This window comes from Hyalella azteca, unplaced genomic scaffold, assembly GCF_000764305.2.
Source record: "Hyalella azteca isolate HAZT.00-mixed unplaced genomic scaffold, Hazt_2.0.2 contig14244, whole genome shotgun sequence".
In the NCBI taxonomy this organism is placed as follows: Eukaryota; Metazoa; Arthropoda; class Malacostraca; order Amphipoda; family Hyalellidae; genus Hyalella; species Hyalella azteca.
The window spans coordinates 189487-210310 of NW_025944135.1; the positions used below are offsets into that span (position 1 = coordinate 189487).

Sequence of the window (20824 nt, forward strand, 5' to 3'; positions counted from 1 at the left end):
CAATGAGAATAGAGCTTCCATGTCCAGTTTTTTTGCTGCGATTAACCTGTAAGGCTACTCAAGGATATTAGGGACATGCTGGTTCTCATTTCACTTTCGTTTTGAATGGACCGAGGTCACTTCAGGGCAACTATTATGTTTGACTGGGCCTGTCCAGCGACGTCATCACACCGAGTGGCGAGACATGCTTGCCGACACGAAGCCCATTGTGATTCCAGAGCGCTACAGTTCACCTTCCATTTTCCGCATCACAAAAGGTCAACTGACGTCGGCCTCTTATGATATATTTTCTCGGTCGGAACGAGGAACCGGTTGCTAAGAGCGCCAGAGATTCATGCTCAGCACGTCTACACGTCGGAATATTGCAACCCCCGCAAAAACCATTGCTTCAGTTGAGAAACAAAGAAGACTCCTTGCTTATACGTTCCTACAGGAGTTAAATTCTCGTTACAGCGACGATAGGTCAAGTAAACCTCTAACGAGACTTAATCTGTATATATAGTGCACTAACATACCAGAAGTAATGCTTCGCAGCACCGCAGCAGTGAACATTACGAAAATGATTCGTAAAAAGTTTATTTCCCCGATGACAGGGTTGCCTTGAATTTGATTTCTTGATTATAGTACAGGAATTCTGAGTGAAGCAGTATCCCATAGTAATAATAAATGTATCCGAAGATGTCCTTCTTGTGCGACTATATGATTGAAAATTTGGAGCGACCTTGAGTGCTGTCTTGGCCAATAACTAACTATCTTGGGAAGAGATGTTCAGCGAACGGCAGTCCTAATTCAAGATAAAGAAGGAGGAGAAGTAGGTAGTTAAGAGGAGAAAGATGTGCTATGAGCAATTTGCAGCGAAAGTTATTTTAAGGGCCACGCGGAGCTAGACTACCAAGTCACGCAAATGCTTTATGTTATCAGCGTCTCTCACGCCACTTATTAATTACCGTCACGTGTGTCAGAACCAAGAATGCTATGTAATTAACTGATTTTTACTGTTACCTTTTTTTAGTTTAGTTACTGTTACTAGTTTTGTTAGCAGTACTATTACTCGGACTCACTTAAAAAAATATAACTCAGTACTCACTGCAGCTAGTGAGTGACAGAGAGCGCATTTTCTCGTCGACGAAAACTTGAGGTCACGGACGGACGGACAGACGGACGGACAGACAGACAGACAGACGGACATGGCGAGCACAATAGTGCATTTTTTCCATAAATGAGAAAATGCGCTGAAAATGCCTGATAACTTTCTTGTCATTCACGTGAACTCCACTAATTTTGCACTTTAGGTTACGGGATGAGTTTTTCATCTTTCATGTGTTTTTCTCAAAATTTTGCAAGCCAAAATGACAAGAAAACTTTCTTCCTATGAGGCAAGCGCTGAACTCACATTCACAACTCGACGAGTCGTCGAACAGCATTGGAGGGAGTCTATCTTATCAAGATTTCATTATTGCTGTAAATTATAGTGGCCAATAATTAAGGAAATTGGAAGAATAAAAATGTATGTTCGCGATTAGAGGAAAGACAATGGAAAGCCAGAACAAAAGAAATTATTACATTGCATTTGGCTCTCAAGTAACCCGGAAATTAGATCAAAACTTAGTTAATTGCGTTGGATATTAAGCAAATGGTTGGGTATTCCTGAAAATAGTAGTGACGACTAAATTTGCAAAAAAGTTTCCACGGTCGATCATTTTCTAATTTCAGAAATACCTCTAGGTCAGATAATTAAGAAAAATTTTACGTTCAGGTAAAATCTACCGGAAAAATACTACTGAGATTTAAATAACAGCACATATCTCATCGGCAAAATATCTCATTGATGACAATTACAGCTCCCGTTTATAACTCGGTTGTATCAGAATAAAATATATGTGTAACTGCACTCGGCCACTTCTGTAATACGAAGAACAACTAAATATTATTTCAGTATAACTATGGCATATAATGTACCCAGAAAACAACAGACGGCTTTCCAGTTTTCTCATTCCACGCAAAGAACAAAAATTTCTCCCTAGTTATGCAGTAGAATCTTTTTGACAAGATCCTAAATATTCGTGTCTGGAAAATCCATCCAGCGGACGGATCAGACGCGACGCGTCCTGGAAATTATCTGAGAATCCGCAGACACGATCTTGCGTTTATGCTCCTATAAGTATAAATAAGAAAGAAAGAAAGATCTTGCCTTTATCCCGGCCCCAGCTCCGATCTAAAGATGCTCACGACATGCCGATCTTTCTAATATTCGCGCGGACAACAGGCAATTCTACTTATACATTGTTTCGTCGTGCGCACAGAGAAAATTAGCGAATGGCTATTGCATAGATTTCGTAATTCGAGAAGAAGAATTGGCGATAAATTGGTTTAGCTGTTTCTCGTACGGCCAAATTCTTCACTTGGCGCTCGTGCAGAAGCTGTTATTTTCCGAGCTCTCGTGCATGGTATACACATTATACATCAATCTCCTGCAAGGTTCAAGCATGTTTTACATGTAAAAGCTGCAAAGATTTAATATTTCAAACTCTCACTCTAAATAGCGGGGGTGAAATTAGTGAATTCGTATTCAACTGCTGCGCGTATGATTCCAATGCGAATCAGAAGTGATTATGTCTCTGTACTTATTCCTAGGAATACTCTGAATAAGAGTATATTGATTTCAAAACTGTCAATTAAGAGCGTGAAAATTTTTACCTTTTCGTACACTTCACAGACCGATCGATAAAATTATGGCTTATTAAAGTTATTTCGGAGCTAAATAGACCAACTCACATGAATTTCCGTGAAATCAGACTGGCAGAGAGCGTAGATAAAGTGATTCTTAATCTGCTAATAAACACGTTTTTGATTTTCATTGCGCCATTTTTTGTGAGGTGTTGGTGGATCCAAAAATTAGAAACGTACGTATGAAAAACAATTTTCTGCCGAACAGATTTTCGCGAAATTTGTTTTTTTAAACCCAAGACAAATTCTACTTGCATCCAGGTCCTTGTACATCGTCTCTTACTTTTACTTTGACTAACTTATCTCTTTATGGAAGACGCAAGAATCTCGACAAGGTTTTTTAGTTTTTTAAGCGATGCTTTCCCTTTTATGGCACTTGCTTCAACACGAATGCTTGCTTATCTTGTACGCATGCAAGTTATCTCACGTGCACAGCGACAGACGAAGAACAATAACAAAGATTTACGGAAAAATTCTTTCGGTAAAACTTTACATTATTGCCTGTCTTTGGCATGACTCCAAGAAATTGCACTCTATTTCATTACTTCTTGCGGAAAATGAAATTTTCAATTATATTTATTGTTGTTCCTGAATATTATTTACGCATGCAAACTTAAAAATCTGCCTCGTAACGTTATACCGGACTTTGTTTGATTTATTTTATTACAGTCTGCCTGTTAACTGTGCAGTTGGCACCTGCAATTTAAGATTGGGACTCCACCTACAACCTTTTCTATTAAAACAGTTCTTAATGATGAGTATTTATAGATGAGTATACAGCTTGTACAGCATGTTTACCACATGCTGTACAAGCTGTACAAAAAGAACCTGAAAGCTACACACCTAGATTTTAGTGCACCTTCAGAGGCTTGTTTGTTTAAACTCTGCTAAGAGATTGTTTGCGTAGCGCTGTACTCAGTGACCCTTGTAATCTTGAAAACATCTCAAAACTTTCAGGGAATCTTTGAGGCATTTTCTGGAGGGTTTGTTAGCTTCAGTTGTGTCTCTTATTCCGCAATAAAATATTTGTATTGCGGGATCTTTCATTCTGCAATTAGAAATTTGCATTAACGTGTCTCTAATATCACAATGGGACATTTGTATTGTTAAAGCTTATCTGGTTATTGACTAAGACTGTAGCACAATTATGTTAAGAGTGTTAGCATTATGCATTGTCATGTTAGCAAATATCATTAAAAAATATCGTTTTCTTTATTGAACACTAAGAATGCACGGGCTCGCCTATTATTGTAAATACCTGACGCACCCTGTACTCCGTAGTTGAACACATCGCTGTGCAATGCCTCTATGTGCACTTTCCAACGATCTTTCTGCAGGTGTCGAGTTGCAATTACCGGAAGGTTGAGCGCGTTATTCAAGGCTTGGAACGCTCGAGAATGGCAGTCATCGGAGGAATGGCAGCTGCAAAGCCACTCATCAAGACTCTCAATAACCGCCATCAGTCGGGAGCAGATGATGAAGACTGAACAGTCACTCTTTAGGAGACTCAAAGGGGCATAGGATGCAGAAATAGTGGTGTCTGTTTTGACTTCGCAATTTTCTTAGAAAGTTTGCCGAATTCCGAGTAGAAGAAACGTTTGAAGTGCATTTTTTCAGAGAAAATTGCAAAAGATTGTTATGAAAAGAAAAGAAAGTAGCATTCATTATTCAGCGTAAACGAATACAAGGAAATCTCAGCTTCAGTTAGGAAAGCTTTAATTACAAGATGAACGGAGAAAATAAGATGAAATTAAAATCGGCAGAAGTCAGAACATTTAGTGAACGCAATAGTGACAAGAAAATGTTTGCCAATTTGTTGGGTTATATGCTGCTTGCATTTCTGTTAGCACGGCTACGGTAGGCAAGGCAGTGACTTGCAAAATACGGCAAGAACGAGCTGTACATGCTGTACACGCTGTACATTCTGTACATGCTGTACATGCTGTACATGCTGTACATGCTGTACATGCTGTACACGCTGTACATTCTGTACATGCTGTACATGCTGTACACGCTGTACATGCTGTACATGCTGTACACGCTGTACATGCTGTACATTCTGTACATGCTGTACATGCTGTACACGCTGTACATGCTGTACATGCTGTACACGCTGTACATGCTGTACACGCTGTACATGCTGTACATGCTGTACATGCTGTACATGCTGTGCATGCGGTACATGCATGCTGTACATGCTGTACACGCTGTACATGCTGTACATGCTGTACATGCTGTACATGCTGTACATGCTGTACATGCGGTACATGCTGTACATGCTGTATACGCTGTACATGCTGTACATACTGTACATGCTGTACATGCTGTGCAAGATGTACATGCTTCGCTTCATGAACAAACTTCATGTCGGCGAGCATTGACTACCTTAAAGATTTTCCGCCGTTTAAACTCATTTCATATGCGTTTAACGCTCCTTTTCTAAAATTTGGCAGAAAATTTCACCAATGAATGTTAATATATTTGATATTCTGCACATGCATAAAGATAATAGATTATTGTGTCAATCTATATCGCATGAAGCAATATATAAATATACAAAGGCTTCATTCTATAAATGGGGTTGCCGAATAGTAAAATAATATAAATATAATAATGCATTATTTTGTGTTTATGAATTCAAAACATTTGAAAAAAACAGTTAATATTTTCTCGCTTAGTTTTGTTATGGTATTCATGGATACTACATATATACACCTGAAAATGCGTGGGATGAATAAATAAACTAATATTGCGTTCTTGTCGAATCGACGTGAAAGTTAAATCTGTTTAAAAGTAATACGATATCGCTGTCGCACATCGATGTGCAGTCATGCACGTACCATAAACTCCGGACAGAGTGAGATAAGGTTCAGTGTCGGGCGTCGCAATTTCACTTAATGCGCTGGAGCGGCACAATCATCCACCGTCCTGGCGAGGTGACGCTATGCTAATTGACGTGCTATTCGATCCTTCGTCCTGAGATATGGGTATGCATGTCAATAATTACCAAAGTAAATTAGAATTAAAATCGTAATGCGAGCAAAATCAGTTCTTAATATAAAAGATTATCGTTTTTCATCGTTTTCATTTTCGTCATCTCAGTAGCTTTTCCTCCTCTATACTGCCAATTTTAACCGCTGAAAATACCTTCCAGATTTGTATTTTTAAAACAGCTTTGGTCGCGCAATCGCTCCAGCAGAGAATCTTGAAATTTGTAATGATTTTTTGCTCCATTTTTTTCTCAGTTTTACTAGAGAAAAATGTAAAATTTTATTTTCATAACCTTACGCACGGTTTTCAGGTTGATTTTTTCTTCGCCACAGTTTAACCGCTGTGCGACGTTTGTTCAAATTCATGTGTCGAGCGCTACTAGCTTTTAAGCACCAAATAAACTAAAGACAAGAGGCGCGTGCGTCAGGTCAGTGTAGCTCTCGAAGACTTTCGCTCGGTCAGGATCCCTGCCAACAGGATGTCGACCTAAAACCCGGGAGCAGCTTACCTTCTCTATACGCAAAACGCGGCGCCTGCAACTGCATCGTCTCGTATATAACTACGTCACCGCTCTGTGCTGCGCTCGGTCTTCAATCTTGCTATATATATATATTTATATATACATAGGATCAGCAAGGATCTAATGTTTTTCCAAAATACAGATACATATAAATCTGTAACTGTAATATGAATACGATCGTTATTTCATGGGTCATAATTGAACCTGCATGTTTTTGAATGTAAATGAGTGTTTTTTTATTTATTGGGTTTGGTGAGGGCTCCTTTCCTTTGTCTTCTAATAGATGATGCAATGGCCAGAATCAGACTTTCTCTCCTCATATAATAAATTCTTCATGCATTGGCAGTACCACACGACGTCTCAATTTGAACTCAAACCTAATATTTGACGCTTAGACTGAGAAAAATTTTCAAGTATTTCTTTGAAATAGTTCGACGACTTTCAGGTCTTGGCTTTTCACACATAACAATAGCAGTGATTGATAACAAGTGATTAATTAATAACACTGTATTGCATGGGCATGCAATTGTAAAATATTCAATAATTTTTTTAGTTTTGTCACTCGTTAACGTATTTAGGTGACTATAAAGTTTGGATACAAGCAAATTTCGTTTAGATTATTGTTATAAAGGTTATGTATAAATATCTTATTTTGTCAGTTAGCCAGGACCCATACTTTCAAAAAAAGTTAAGAGATCGTAAGTTCGTCAGCCAATCATTGACGGCCTTTCAAGCCAAATCCACCAATCATAGACAAGAAAATAGAGCGTAAGTACTTACGTTCACTTAGCGAGTTTTGAAAGTATGGCCCCTAATTAATGTAGGTGCTGATCTACCGTCCGCAAAAAATATCAGGTTTAGAAGTTTCATGTCCACGCATGGTAAACCTAGGAGCACGAACTAGTTACGGTCGCTTCTACAGCAGTGCGTGATTTAAAATCTGGTGTCCACGACTTAACGAGCAATTAAAAATTAACGCCTTAGATCGTGGGAGGTTATATATAATGAGCGGTCTTGCTTTCACTTCCGAGCTTTTGTTTATAGGAGTTCGTTCATGGTTCGTTGGCTCACGTACCCAGTGAACTCCGGTGTATATTGCATAAAAAAGTACGATTGACTCGTATGGAAAAATGTATTATTACTAAACATGACAATCATGTGAAACAAATATACTAATTTTATTTCCAGATTTCAACAAAATCACGCTAGCAGTTAATGTCATCATTCCGACCCAAATAATATTTGTGACAAACCTCCACCATTTTTCGTTCTATGCAACACTGATTTTTACCGGCATTTTACTCGGCAATTCTCTTGCCCCAAACCCCAAGTTGTAAGCTGCACGGTCGAGTGTCGCCCTCCTTGAAACAGTCAAAATGAAAGCATAAGCTTCGCGCGGAGCTGGGCGCACTGCTTCGGGTTGCGGGCTCAACGCTTTTTATACACGCGCCTCAAACGCTGATGCAAGCGCATCATGCGCATGCAAGGCGTTCGGAAAAGCGTCATGTGCGTAAACTGTTGCGACGCCCTAGACTTAATGCGCTTGAACGGTGCAAGCAGACTTTGCTTTTGCAATTTTTAAGTATATTACTTATGCATTTCTGCTGAAGTGCTTCACTTGTAGAATTAATGAAATTAATTGAATGTTTTCACTGTTCTTAAGATATTTATCTTAATTTTCCATGGCCCTATTCGTTTGTTATATTGTTATCAGTTAATTGAATATTTAGTTTCGATGAAATATTTCCGTACTCTACAACTAAAACTATTCAATACATGCAACTAATTTTCTACGACTCACATTGATTTTCACTATCTGTATCAAACTCTTCAATCATGTCATGAAATATAAAACTAGCACAATTTTTTGTGGAAAATTGTTCACAATCTATTGCATAGTCGACAGATGATCGGATGCAGTGAATTCATCATAGACGAGCAATGACTTGGCTATAGACAGTGTTCCTTATTCTTTAGTATCCCTTTTCTTTTGTTCTGTAAGATTTTTATCACCAATTGCTCTGCATCTACTCTGAACCTGACTAGAGCAACACCATCTATGGAAAAAGCGAGCTTCACCAATTGAAAGCAACAGGACCCAATTACGTAGAGCTCATTATATTAGCAATGCAGATGACCAAGAAGGAAAGAATGCATCAAAGCAAACATGAACGCCTTACCAAGAAGGAGAGAAGGCAACAAAGAGAGCAGCATCATTAAGGCTGTATTAAGAAGAAGAGAAGGCATTAAAGCTGGCATGAAGGCCGTCGAACAATGGAAGGCCGGGCCTTATATATGACGCCGCCAGGGTATATTCTGCTACCAGCAGATCAGGCTTCACATAAGCGCTTCAGTGTGGGTATCCTAAAATCGCTTGCTATCGAATTAATAGATTGAAAAATTATCCTTGCCAGGCTATGCCGCATTTAGAGAACATTTAGAATCTCAATTTAAAAACTCATCGGAAGCGACGGACTGCTACTGTGTCAGATATTAAATGGGGGTCAGATTGTAGAAATAGTGACATACTTAATGCACGTTACACTGATAAGCCCTTTTACTGAGCCTGAAAGAGGGAAGGTTGATCCAAAGTCAAAAAGTGAATACCTATTTGGAAAATGTCTCATTCATTTATCGGACGCCAGAAAAATTGTGTGCATTTGGGCAGATTTAATCTTTTGAACCTGTGCTTGCCAACTTTATTATTTTCGATAGATTTTTGCGGTCGGTTGGAATGGCTAATAAAAAACTGACTATAGATCTGTAAGTAATGAAATTCATCACGGCTGGTAATATAATAACAAAATTATGAAATGTACGTCGTCATTAAAATACGTATTGCGTAAGTACAATTTAGTGTATTCAAAATGAAGGTTTCATTGAAGGCAAGAGAGTATTTCTTATTGAAATACTGTTCAATGAAAAGCCCAATTTGCCGAATAGAGAAAAACGATGAGTCATTTCAATATGTACGATTCAAAATGTACATGTGTTATCATGATTTTAGCTCATAAATATCACTTTCATTCATCTATTTAGTGAATGTTGGCGCCAAAAGAAGCCAATTTTACTAATCATGTTCAATTATTACCTCTTCTATAGAGCAGACGCAATTACAGTGTATATTTTAGCAAATACTTCAAAATAGATTCAGCAGCAGAAAGCTGTACCCTACGTGCTTTGTGTTCAAATATCCTTGCAACAAACTTTCGTTTTAGGCCGACCTAGCCACGACCAGGCGAAACGTCAAAGATTATGAAAGATGTTATAATTAATTCACTCTTACGTTCTCCTAAACTTATCTCTGTGATATTTGTAACTGGTTCCCGTTAGCAAGTGCCAGGCAATAGAATCTCAGTGCACGCAGAAGTATCTTCTTTAAATTAATTTATTCGAAAATAAATTGCTTTTCAAAAATCAGATGTTGGCAGTCGAGTTTTTTATATTAATTTTTTTTTCACATCTGTTAATAATTGATGCTTTATCGAGAATTAATATCCAGAAAATATTGAAAGAAAGAACGAATAATCCTGTTGTTGGAATCTATAAAACCTTCAAGTTTCTTGAGCGGCAGGCGGTCGAAGATTCCTTAATTTCCCTGTTTTCATCAGGCCCCTGGTTCCTCCCCAGATCATCACGAATATGAAAAAGGAATCTATTAATAAAAATTTATTGGTTGCGTAGCACTGTTTGGCATTAAAAATTTTCAGCCGGAAATTATGAATTAATCAACATGGATTTGTTCATTATTTACCTCTGACATGATGATCAATTATAGTATGGAATTGATCGTCAACTACAATGAATTTACTGGCATTAGAATAAGAAATTTTGATGCATCTTTCATGGAAGATGATCCTAATGGTGAGGGTGAAAATGATTCATGGAGCAGTTGGAACTCAACGAGCGGTAGCCGCAGCACCGTTGCATATATGTAGCTGCCCTGACTGCACCACTGTACCTGCCACTAGTGTCCCATGTAGCTGGTACCTGCTAAGAAGTGAGCTAGTAGATTCACACACTTTGCTCAGCTCCAGTCTCGTTGTCGATCAAGCGAACGCTTCTTGCGACCACGATATGTCTATGAATTTCTTGAGAAGCACGGAAAATTCTAGTACAACTCAATGCAATAAGAAATATTGATCAGTGGCAAGGAATAAATCCAAGTTGAGGATCTCAACAGGCAAGCCTCGTTGATACGATATTAGAGTTTTGCTCATTTCTGAAGCAAGTCAGGTGATTTGGGGTGAAATTTCGTTGGCTGCAATCAAATATAAAATGGATTCTTTGCCTACACTCATTTACATGAAAACAGACATAATTCGTTCAAAATTGTAATTAAATAATAAATCTCAAGCTCCATGTACCAAGTCGTGAAAAAAAATGAATTCTGTGTTCGAGGTTTCACTGCCCACCCGACATCTGACGTAAAGATAACTTTGATTAAAAGTTGTTTCAACGGCATCAACTCGCGATTAACGTTGTTTCAACATCATTTGCTTGCAAAGTACATGCGTAAAAGTTCTTAAATGTGATGCCGGCCGCGTTCCGCGCGGTTCGGTGGCCGGTGAGCCGGAGCAGCGGAGCGAGCAGAGTTTCTCTTGGAGTTCCGGAAACGTGTGGATTGGTCCACAGCTGGAAGCCTGGGGGCAGTTACAGCCAATGGAGATATTCTGGTACCACATTGAATGGTTTCAACGTTTGTTTCTGAGTAATTAACAACTGCTCTTTTCCAGGATATTTGTATGTTGGTCAAGGAAAACGAAGGTACATTTGGTTATGGTCTTATTTTTTTTTTGAGGCCACACAATACAACACTTACGGTATCAAATATTTTATAGCCAATATCGCAACCAATTACGTCATTGGCTCATTTATTCGGCGGTTTAACCTTGAATATCCATGAAAAAGGTGAAAGTTCAAGACACACAAAAATGAACTGAAGCGAAAATAATTAGGTATTATGAAAACTATTTGATCTTTTTGCGATCGTTTTTCTGTTCTATAATCGATTTTATTATGTTCTTCAGAAGTTCTTAAACGCTTCCATGGAAGATTTTTAAAAATTATTAATAAGGAAAAGTTGACTGTGGAGTAAAATGAACGTGTACAGGGTATAATATATTGTCTAAGAGAAAAATTATCTCTGAATGTCACTGCTTCTCAGGATGAGACGAAACAATAACGACTTGTGTCGCGGAGGTCACGGTCGTGTAAGACGGAATTCTACTAAAGGCTTTGATTTGCCGTCTACGTGCTAAGATTTTCTTTCATAAAATGAACAGAAACCTGAGTCGGGTTGTAACTTGTACATAACACTCAGACTTTCTCGGTGCTTTGGCCCAGCCACCGAGCGGCCTTATAATATTAGCAGGTTTTTTATTCGATCAGAAAGTGGCGCGATGAGAGCGAAAGCGGCCAACGCTGTGGCCAAGTTTCTAAAGCGAGCCAAGAGTTCACTTAGAGTTTCTGTGTTACAATTTACTTCAGACATGACCTCAAGTTTTAGTCTGAATTTGAAACATTGCGTTGAAACTTATAAATTACAGAGCTTCAGTGACATTCCAAGTTATTAATTTTTTCCATAAGTGGAGTTTTAATTTGGCGACAAGTTTTCAAAATAAGTGAAATTATTAAAAATAAGAAGAATTAATTTTTATATCCATGAAATTAATACATTTTTGGTAAACAAGCGATATGGTTTGAAACTACGCTTCAATAAATACCGTACTCGATCTCTACTACCTAAACCCACATATCTTTCTATATTTCGGAAACCTGCTTAATTCGAATTACCCATTTAAAAAATAAATTAATAACAACAGTAGCGGTTTCAGCGTACATATTTAGGCCGTAGGCCTGTCGCCGTTTCTTAACCTCCAAGAATATTCGCAGCTTATTGTGTTCTCGAACACGCAACTCACTGCTCAAATTTTACTTTTAACCGCCCTGCATCCCCACCAATTACTGAATTGATTACATTCCCATCTTAGAAACATCTGTTCAATTCTTTACGTGGAAGGAACCTATTCCTGACTGACCAGAACTGTGGCATAGAGCCTGGGATCGTACCCGCACCTCTCTGCTCCGATCCATGGTACTCTGAACTGTCACCACTGGTCAACCCTGCCCCGTCTTCGTATAATTCACTACCCGAATTTCCTCATGGTATCGTGTGATAAATTACTCCTAAATTTCTGGTAGCTGATTAATTATTAATTTATCAGTATAGCTCTATAGTATCAAATTTCATCAGTTAAACTGTGTTCATATATACAATAAAATTATAAGCCCATAAAATATCTGTAATATTCTGTAAGACCATCATCATTTCAACGATCAGAACACCATATACATCAAACCATTACGCTCTCTACAGAGATTTATAACTTCAACCTCAATTCTGAAGCACGAGGAATGACTGGAGCATTGACAGAATATTTGGACCATGACGGCTCACGACTGTCATGTGACCGACCATAGCAACCTTACTGGCGGAGCGTTGCCTGCATTAAAATAGTTGCCATAAGATTTATTTAAATATTACGTTAGTACCTGTCGGGGCATGGACTAGAATGGATAATAAAATATAACTATACGCTTGTAAATATTTTCAATAAATGTACTTACACTGTACTTTAATTTTCAAACATGGACCTCTAGTTCATAAAATTAAAGTTTCTAGTTCTGTTGTAGTTCATACCTTAAAAATCGTTCATCATAAGAAGCGTCTATTAAAATGTGTACACTACACATTTTAAATTTGAAATCTTTCAAAATCACCTTTTGGCAAATTATTCGAATTAAAAAGTAACGTCCGAGACTATATTTATTCATCTCTTGATTTGATTTCTTTTGCGTTGGTCCATCATTTGTATTTCGCAAAAATGGGTTATTGCATTTATAGCCAATTTATTTAATCGCTCCGAATTGTAGGACGTAAATGACTAGACATATTACGAGGATATAAAAAATACCACCAAAGTAACTTAAGTATTTACGGACTTGAAGTCGGGAATGGAGATTTTTCATAAATAATCGTCGAATATTCAATATTATTATTATTTAATATTCAATATTATTATTCGTCAAAATTCAACGATTCCTTTTACTTCCCGCTGCACTTGACCTAATGTCACAAAACACTAAACTATACTATTCTCTACTATATTTACTCTGCTTTTCGGGTTTGCGTGCTTGTGAGACCCAGGCCAGCAAAGAAGAGCGACTCTGTTTATGCGGCGCCGCGCCTGACGATGACGCGACATAAAACTGAGCGGCAACGCTCACTGCGCTGCATAATTTAAGGCGTTACTAGAGCGCTGGCGGGACGCTATAGCAACGTCGCTCCTACGGATCTCTGGAACGAGCGATCGAGGCCAGGGAGGGGTGCACCCAATGCGCCTCTATTCGCCGCGGGCTGCCAGTTTTTCTAAGAAAGTATTTAAAACGTGTTTTAGTGATGCATAGGCAATAGTTCTCATAAAAGAGTCTTGCAGATATATTTAAGTATAATAGATTAAATGACTTTTTCATTGGGAAACGAGTTTTTTATAATTTTATTCGGAGAATTGTTCCTGGACTGAAAAGTTCAATTATTCAATATTGTGAATCAACCGTTTTGTTGGATAAGTCTGAGCCCGAAATTAATTTTTGTTCAACCTTTGGGTAATCAAATTTATTACAGTGGGAACCTACTCAATCTCTATTATTTCAAAAGCCCCGTTAGTTCGATAAATCAATTTCACTAATGTATTACACAAGTTGTTTACTCTAAGCTGTTTTATCGGTTTTTACGACTATAAATAACTTAGCGGAATTAAAGTTCATAACAAATTGAGATAAAATAATTTGCATTGAACACGCTTGTTATAGTTGTGCGGGATAACAAAAGTTAGCCCGCAACGCGCCTATATACGTACCAAATGTTATGAGAACTTTTTATGAGATATTAAAATAATTGAAAGAATTGATCTGAATCCGAAGTTTCTCGAATGATAAGCTGTACTGAAATATTGGGGAGAGAGAGCAGCAAGAAATATTGTTCTAGTGGAATAATTAGTGAATAATTGTTTTTATCTCGGCAGATGCGTCGAGTGCTTATCCTGCTGTTGGTGTTGGCTGCTGTTCACGCTGAAGCCAAAGCTGAAGCCAAGGCAGAAGCCAACCCCGAACCTAAAGCTGAGCCCAAACCTGAACCAAAAGCTGAGCCAAATCCTGAACCAAAACCAGAAGCCAAAGCAGAAGCTAAAGCAGATGCAGACCCCGACTACGGCCCCCCTCCAACATACGGTCCTCCTGCTCCAAGCTATGGCGCTCCACCAGCGCCTTCTTATGGAGCGCCTCCAGTCCCTTCGTACGGACCTCCTCCAGTGCCAAAGAATACCTGCCCAAAGAAATGCTACGACAAAATCTTTTACACAACCCTCACCAAAACTGCCATGGAGCATCACACACACTGGAACACATACGACCAGGTTTGCTTAAAAAATTATAATTTCTAATGTTATTTTAGTTACGACCAGGTTTGCTTAAAAAAATATATATATGTATATTTGTTATTGTTATTTTAGGAACACAACATTTATTGTGAATTTACTCTTTAGGTCCAATTTTGCATGCAGAATTTTGTGTATTTTTAAAGCCTAAATAGGTGGAACTCAGTAGTACAAATCTGCATATCCGTTTATATGTTTTTTTAGTCATTCACCGCGCTGTATACTAATTGAGCGTGTTTGTGAAACAGTGTAATTTCATGGTTATTCATCTGACTGATTAAGTAAAAATACATATTATTTTAAAACTATCAAATTTGTGTCTTGTCTGTACGATTGCTAAAATTGGTGTTTACATCACAGCTGGTGCCGTACACTCTGTACAAGTACGTGACTGAGACGCTGTACTACCCCACTACAGTCGTGCAGTACGAGTTCATCACTCAGCCGCTGCCTGATCAAGTCATCTACGAGACCAAAGTGAGTGGCAAGTTCTGTTAACTTTCCATTACTCCATGGAGACGGTGGATAGGAATTGAGTCATGAAAGAAATATATGGTGAATAGGGATATGTTATGTTATAGAATAATTATACGGTGGATGGGGTTGTGTTAAGTCAAAAAATAAATATCCGGTGAACAGGGATAGCTAAGAGTCCTAAAATGAATAAAAACTCCATACTGATATTTTAAATCATAAAATATGTTCACGGTAGATAGGGTTATCTTAACTCATAAAATAAATTTACATATATTTCTGTCAAAGTCAGAAAAGTCGTTGGTTTCCTTTCCCCTTTCACTATATTTGAATTATTCTGGGAGAGTTTGTTCTTACTTTCGTTTGTATCCGGTATTAAATTAATTAATAATAATAAAATAAAACAAGTTTTGGACAAATTTGTTTCTTCTAAATGTGATCAAAGAAAGTTAGGAGCAAGTTCTACTGATGAATATTCGTTGCCGTACTTGTACTCAAATTTGGTATCACAGCTCCTTTAACTGTATTGAAAATATATGTTTTGAACTAGACCTGGCATTTGTCCACGTTATCATTATTGCCATGAATAATAATGCATTGTACAATTCTGACTTCCCTAAATAAATCTTTCGGCCTTCTCAGAATTTTACTGCTTTGTTTCTTTCAGGTGGCCTACAATACCGCCAAAATCAACAAGATCCAAGTTGAGACCAAGCAAGACTACATGCCGGGCACACACTACTACATGAAGACACTCACCGAGTCACACTACTGCACGCACACGGCGCAGGTGAGTCATCAAGACACTCACTGAGTCACACTACTGCACGCACACGGCGCAGGTGAGTCATCAAGACACTCACCGAGTCATACTACTGCACGCACACGGCGCAGGTGAGTCATCAAGACACTCACCGAGTCACACTACTACGCAAAATTGAAATGTTATGAAGAAAAGGCAAGTCATTAAACAAGGGATGTTAGTCAAACAGAAAAAAAAATCATGGCGTGTTAAAGACCGTTGAATTCCAGTCGAAACTTCTCCGTCATCCTATCAAAATATTTTTCATTTAGTTTAGCAATAATGAGACCCTAATATTGATGATAAAACATTTTAGATTTCCAAACAAAAATTCCTACGTTTGAAATTGATCAAGCGTTGTTTTTAACAGCAAAAAGAAATTGTCTTTTGTCATGGATAAGAGTGTTCTGAAATTTCGGGAATGAATGATTCTTTCGCATCCAGATTTCCCCAAATGTATAGGAAAAGTAACACATGAACCTGATATTATATAATAACTTTACTTTATTTTCTAACATTAAAATTTTTCAGGTTCCATATTACGTGACTGTGACACAGAACGTGTACAAAACAGTTCAAGAGCCACACTACGTCACAGAGACGAAGATTGAGCAGCACTACGTCTCTGTCACGGAGGACGAGCCTCACTACGTGGCTCAGACTCAGTACGCCACTAAGGCAAACTATGTCTACGTGACAGTGACAGAGACGCAACATGGCTACGCCACCATCACACACACCGTCAAGAAGCCCGAGTACAAGACCGTGTGCCCCAAGCCCAGCTATGGCTCCCCTAAGCCCAGCTATGGCGCGCCTCCCCAGCCCAGTTACGGTGCCCCTGCAGGCTACGGCAGCATGGGTTACTAGCTCCTCTAAGAGATACTCCTTATCTACTGCGGGGTTAGTATTAGTTTAGAATATTTTAGAATCGGTGCCAACTATGATTCGTTGCCATTAATTTTGTAATGGGGAAACGACACTCGATATGCATATACTAGAATTTACCAGTTATAAATTTTCACCGTACATCATTTGACATTTTGAAACTATTAAAGTTGAGACTGGCACGCAACGTCTAGGGTTACTGCATTTCAAACATTGCTGCATGAAAAATTTTCCCAACTATTTTTTCGACGATATTTGACAGGGTTTCTTCCCTTAAAAATACTTTTTTGACTTCAGTAACGATTCATCTATTTTAATTCAAGGACAACTGTTTACTTGCACAAAAATGGAGAGAGCATTTTATTTTTGACAAATTCGTTCATGCACAGCCATTGTTTTTCATTATTACTATGTTTTTGCTCATTGATATCAGCAAAAGCATGTTATCACCGCCACCGTTTGAGCCCCACTTCTTATTTCAGGAGACCAAATCAGCGCGGCGGCTCCAGTCAAATCCAATGTCTCAACGATTTTTACGAGTGATATCTTCTGCTGGACTTCCCAGCGTTACGAACGACATTAATTTTATTATGGAAGATTACTAGAAAGTTTTGAGATGTTGAACGTTTTTGTTCAAGAACGGCAATGCCCAAGTAAGAATATTGGCATCTCATCTTCAGCATTTGCCTATTTTTGCTCAATAGCGTTTGAAGAATTTCAAAACATTCTAGTATTCTTCAGTTGTTACGCACACAAGTCACCCGAGGGTTAGCAGTCCCATAGGTATTTACATGGAAAGTCAACTTAAGGGAGATTTGTTTTTAAGTCAAACAACTTTTGTTCCTAAAGTTCGATGTTTTCCTTCCTTCGAACGAAAAGTACAACGAAAATAATCTTAAGGCGGCGGTAGCGTACGACAGGTGTTTGGGCAGAGCATCTGTTTCGATTAAGGAGAAATGTAAACTATAAAAGGCAGCTTGTTGAAACTTGATTGCATTTCAGTCGAAGTAGAAATTGTGTTGTTAGTAAGCTGTGTCAGATGATTTTGACCCGTTTTGTTATACTATGTTTGTTTCTGGACGTGAAGTTTATCACCCTACCAAGAATTCTCCTTTCTGCAAGGAAAGTTTACCTGAATTTACGAAATTGTAACATAATACGCCACAAACTTGAGCCAGTTTCGCAAAGATATTGAAAATGTAGATACCAATAATTATTTATATCTTGCTGATTCTCTCATTGACACCAATTCTGAAAAGTTAACTCGACTCTGGATCAAAAGAAATTTTATTTATATAGGCAGCGTTTGGGCGAACGTTGTCTATAGCATTTCATTTGATCCCAAAAGTCGATTCATTTACATTCACCCTTCAAATGGGTTCCAGACATTTTGAGTTTTTCGCTAAAAATTTATTTGTTCTTCAAATTTGAAAATAAGAACTTTAGAATTTGAACTTTATAATAGTGAACTTTAAGCAGGAGCGTTTTTTCGCAAACTTCAACATGAGATGGCGATAAGAAAATTTTACAGAAAAACTATTCTTACGTTTCTTTTGACCGTTGTATGTATCCAAAAATGAATTATACGTTTTCTTTCATTGATTTTAGCTATAAGTCTAGAGTTATATCTTATTTTAAATTGTCAACGTACTTTACAAAGGATTTGCTTGCAATTTGTTATGTCAACTACTCCTAGCGAACAGTAATTATTGTAAACGCGTTTGGTTATGAATTAGAACCAAAAATTTGTGTTGTGCAAAGTATATTCGCAACAAGTTTCACTTCAGTTGAAAACACAATTTAGCGATTGTTATATCAGGCATGGCTCTATTACTGACGAGTTTTCAGAGCTATTGTATTATATTGTTGTAAATACTTTTTGAGATTGAATGTATGGGAGTGTGTTTGAGTGCGCGAGTGTAAACCTAGACCGTTTTCCGCGGCCGTCATTCACCCTCGTAAAGCATGAGTTAAAATTCTGTTAGTTCTTCCGTGTTGAATCAATTAATGAAATAACCCGATGTTTCACTGCCCCTAGTGTTTTATGCATATCATAGAAATTGATATTAAACAATTAAATGGGATATCAAATCCGAATATTTATTTGTATCAGCTGCAGAGTTAATAGAAGTTAGGGTCAATTTTAGAATGCCCTACTGAAATTTGGCTATGCAATTTTAAAATTGAATGCTGACTTATGACGATAATGACAACAAAAAATTTTAATATAGCGTCCAAAATTTAGTAATATAGTAATCCAGTCATTCCCATAATTCTCCCGTCGCCAGTTGACATAATGTTTTAAATTATTGAGCAGATGATGTTGAATGAATGCGCCGCATGTTCAGTTATGTTATTGTTTCGCGATTATTTCTTCTCTGGCGAGTCTTAGTTGTGTCGAGTTGCGACCTTTTTTGCATTAAATATTATTGTCGTTAAAAACTATTTCAAAGCGTATGAAGCTATTTGAACTTTGATAAAAGTTAAATGGTTTCAGCCAACAAAATTTTGCACAACAAATTCAATTATCAATTTAAGATTTGAATGGATTATTTCTCATGTTTTAGTTCACTAAATAATAGTTAAGCAGCCTCGCAAATGCTTTATGACTTCTTTCGTTATTGCATGAATCAATTAATTGTACATGAATGGATCAACTGCGGTCCTTGATGTTAAACCAATAAAATACTACAACTTATTACACTTTTCGTAACCTTATATAAACTATATGTGAGCGGTGTCTTATCGGCCACCGAATTACATTTTCATCTAACTGACAATAAGTTTGTCGTGTCTCACGTTTGTGCAATGATCTTATTTGGTGATATATACAGGATAAATTAAACACACGACGAGAATTCAATTATCAGCCTGAAATTGTATTCCGACTTCGATATATTATTTCCAACTGGAGTCACGAGTTAAATATAAAATAAATTTTCGAAATAAAATACGATTAAATCGACTGTGGTTGTAGTCGCATGCCATCCTTCAAGCCTATTTTTAGCTCAATACATCACACATGATAACATATTTCAGTGGTCTGGATAAAAATTGCTTAAGGCCTCCTGGAAATACCCCTTGCCACTTTCACAATGAGATATCCCAAAGGTCTGGTAAGTATTTTTAAAACATTTTCATTGTCAATTGCAAGACTATTTCAATGTATTAGTTACATCTAGGCTTCATTAATGGAAATCTGAATTTTCTATTGTGAGAATCTCTTCGGATTCTCTATTGTGATTTTCATCTTGAAAGCCTGTGGCACACAGGGCGGTGGTCGTCATGCGAGAGAAAAGATTAGTTTTGAGAAGGAGTAGTGCTAAACTATATTATATTATTTATATATACGAGTATGTGTCACTGAGGAGGATATCTGGTCAACAATAACCGTTCTACCATTACATTTGTTATCATCCTATAGAATACAATTGTCATTTAATCAATCAATCAATGCTGCTTCTTCATGAAGAGCTGACGTTGACGATTCAATTTTAATGGAACTATTTTGAACATAAATATTTATACTTCTACTGGAATAATGAACATGAAAGCTTCGACACATCTACTCTCGATTAAAGTAATGACTTCCTGTAACACTCACCGTCCACGCCGTTTGACGGATTTTTTTGCGTACACTTACTTATGTTTCCCATCAGAGCTACGGCATCCGTCCGCGCTGACCTTGAGCACTTCGTATGCAAATATTTTAATTAGTTTAAACGCGTGCAAGTAGCTTAGTTTCCCTTCAAATATCCACGAAATTTTCTGCTGGGCATTCACATTATTCATGAATGGGAATTTATTCATTATATTCCTGGTAATTCGCATTAGTTCGCAGAACAAATTTCTAACGGAGGTTCATTTAACGGGTCTTCACTACGTCGAACTGCATTGGTGAGCTCGGGTATATAAGGGAGGCCATGC

General features: G+C 37.7%; 1 protein-coding gene across 1 annotated transcript in view; it reads left to right on the forward strand.

The window, feature by feature from the left end:
* LOC108679989 (extensin-2) overlaps positions 1-19595 on the forward strand; it is a 44669-nt gene extending 25074 nt beyond the window's left edge. The window contains exons 3-7 of the mRNA XM_018168741.2: positions 14326-14715; positions 15097-15213; positions 15878-16000; positions 16544-16912; positions 17380-19595. Coding sequence (XP_018024230.1) covers positions 14326-14715; positions 15097-15213; positions 15878-16000; positions 16544-16879 — 966 coding nt within the window. The 3' untranslated portion in view covers positions 16880-16912; positions 17380-19595. The remainder of the gene's footprint in view (positions 1-14325; positions 14716-15096; positions 15214-15877; positions 16001-16543; positions 16913-17379) is intronic.
* The last annotated feature ends 1229 nt before the right edge of the window (positions 19596-20824 follow it).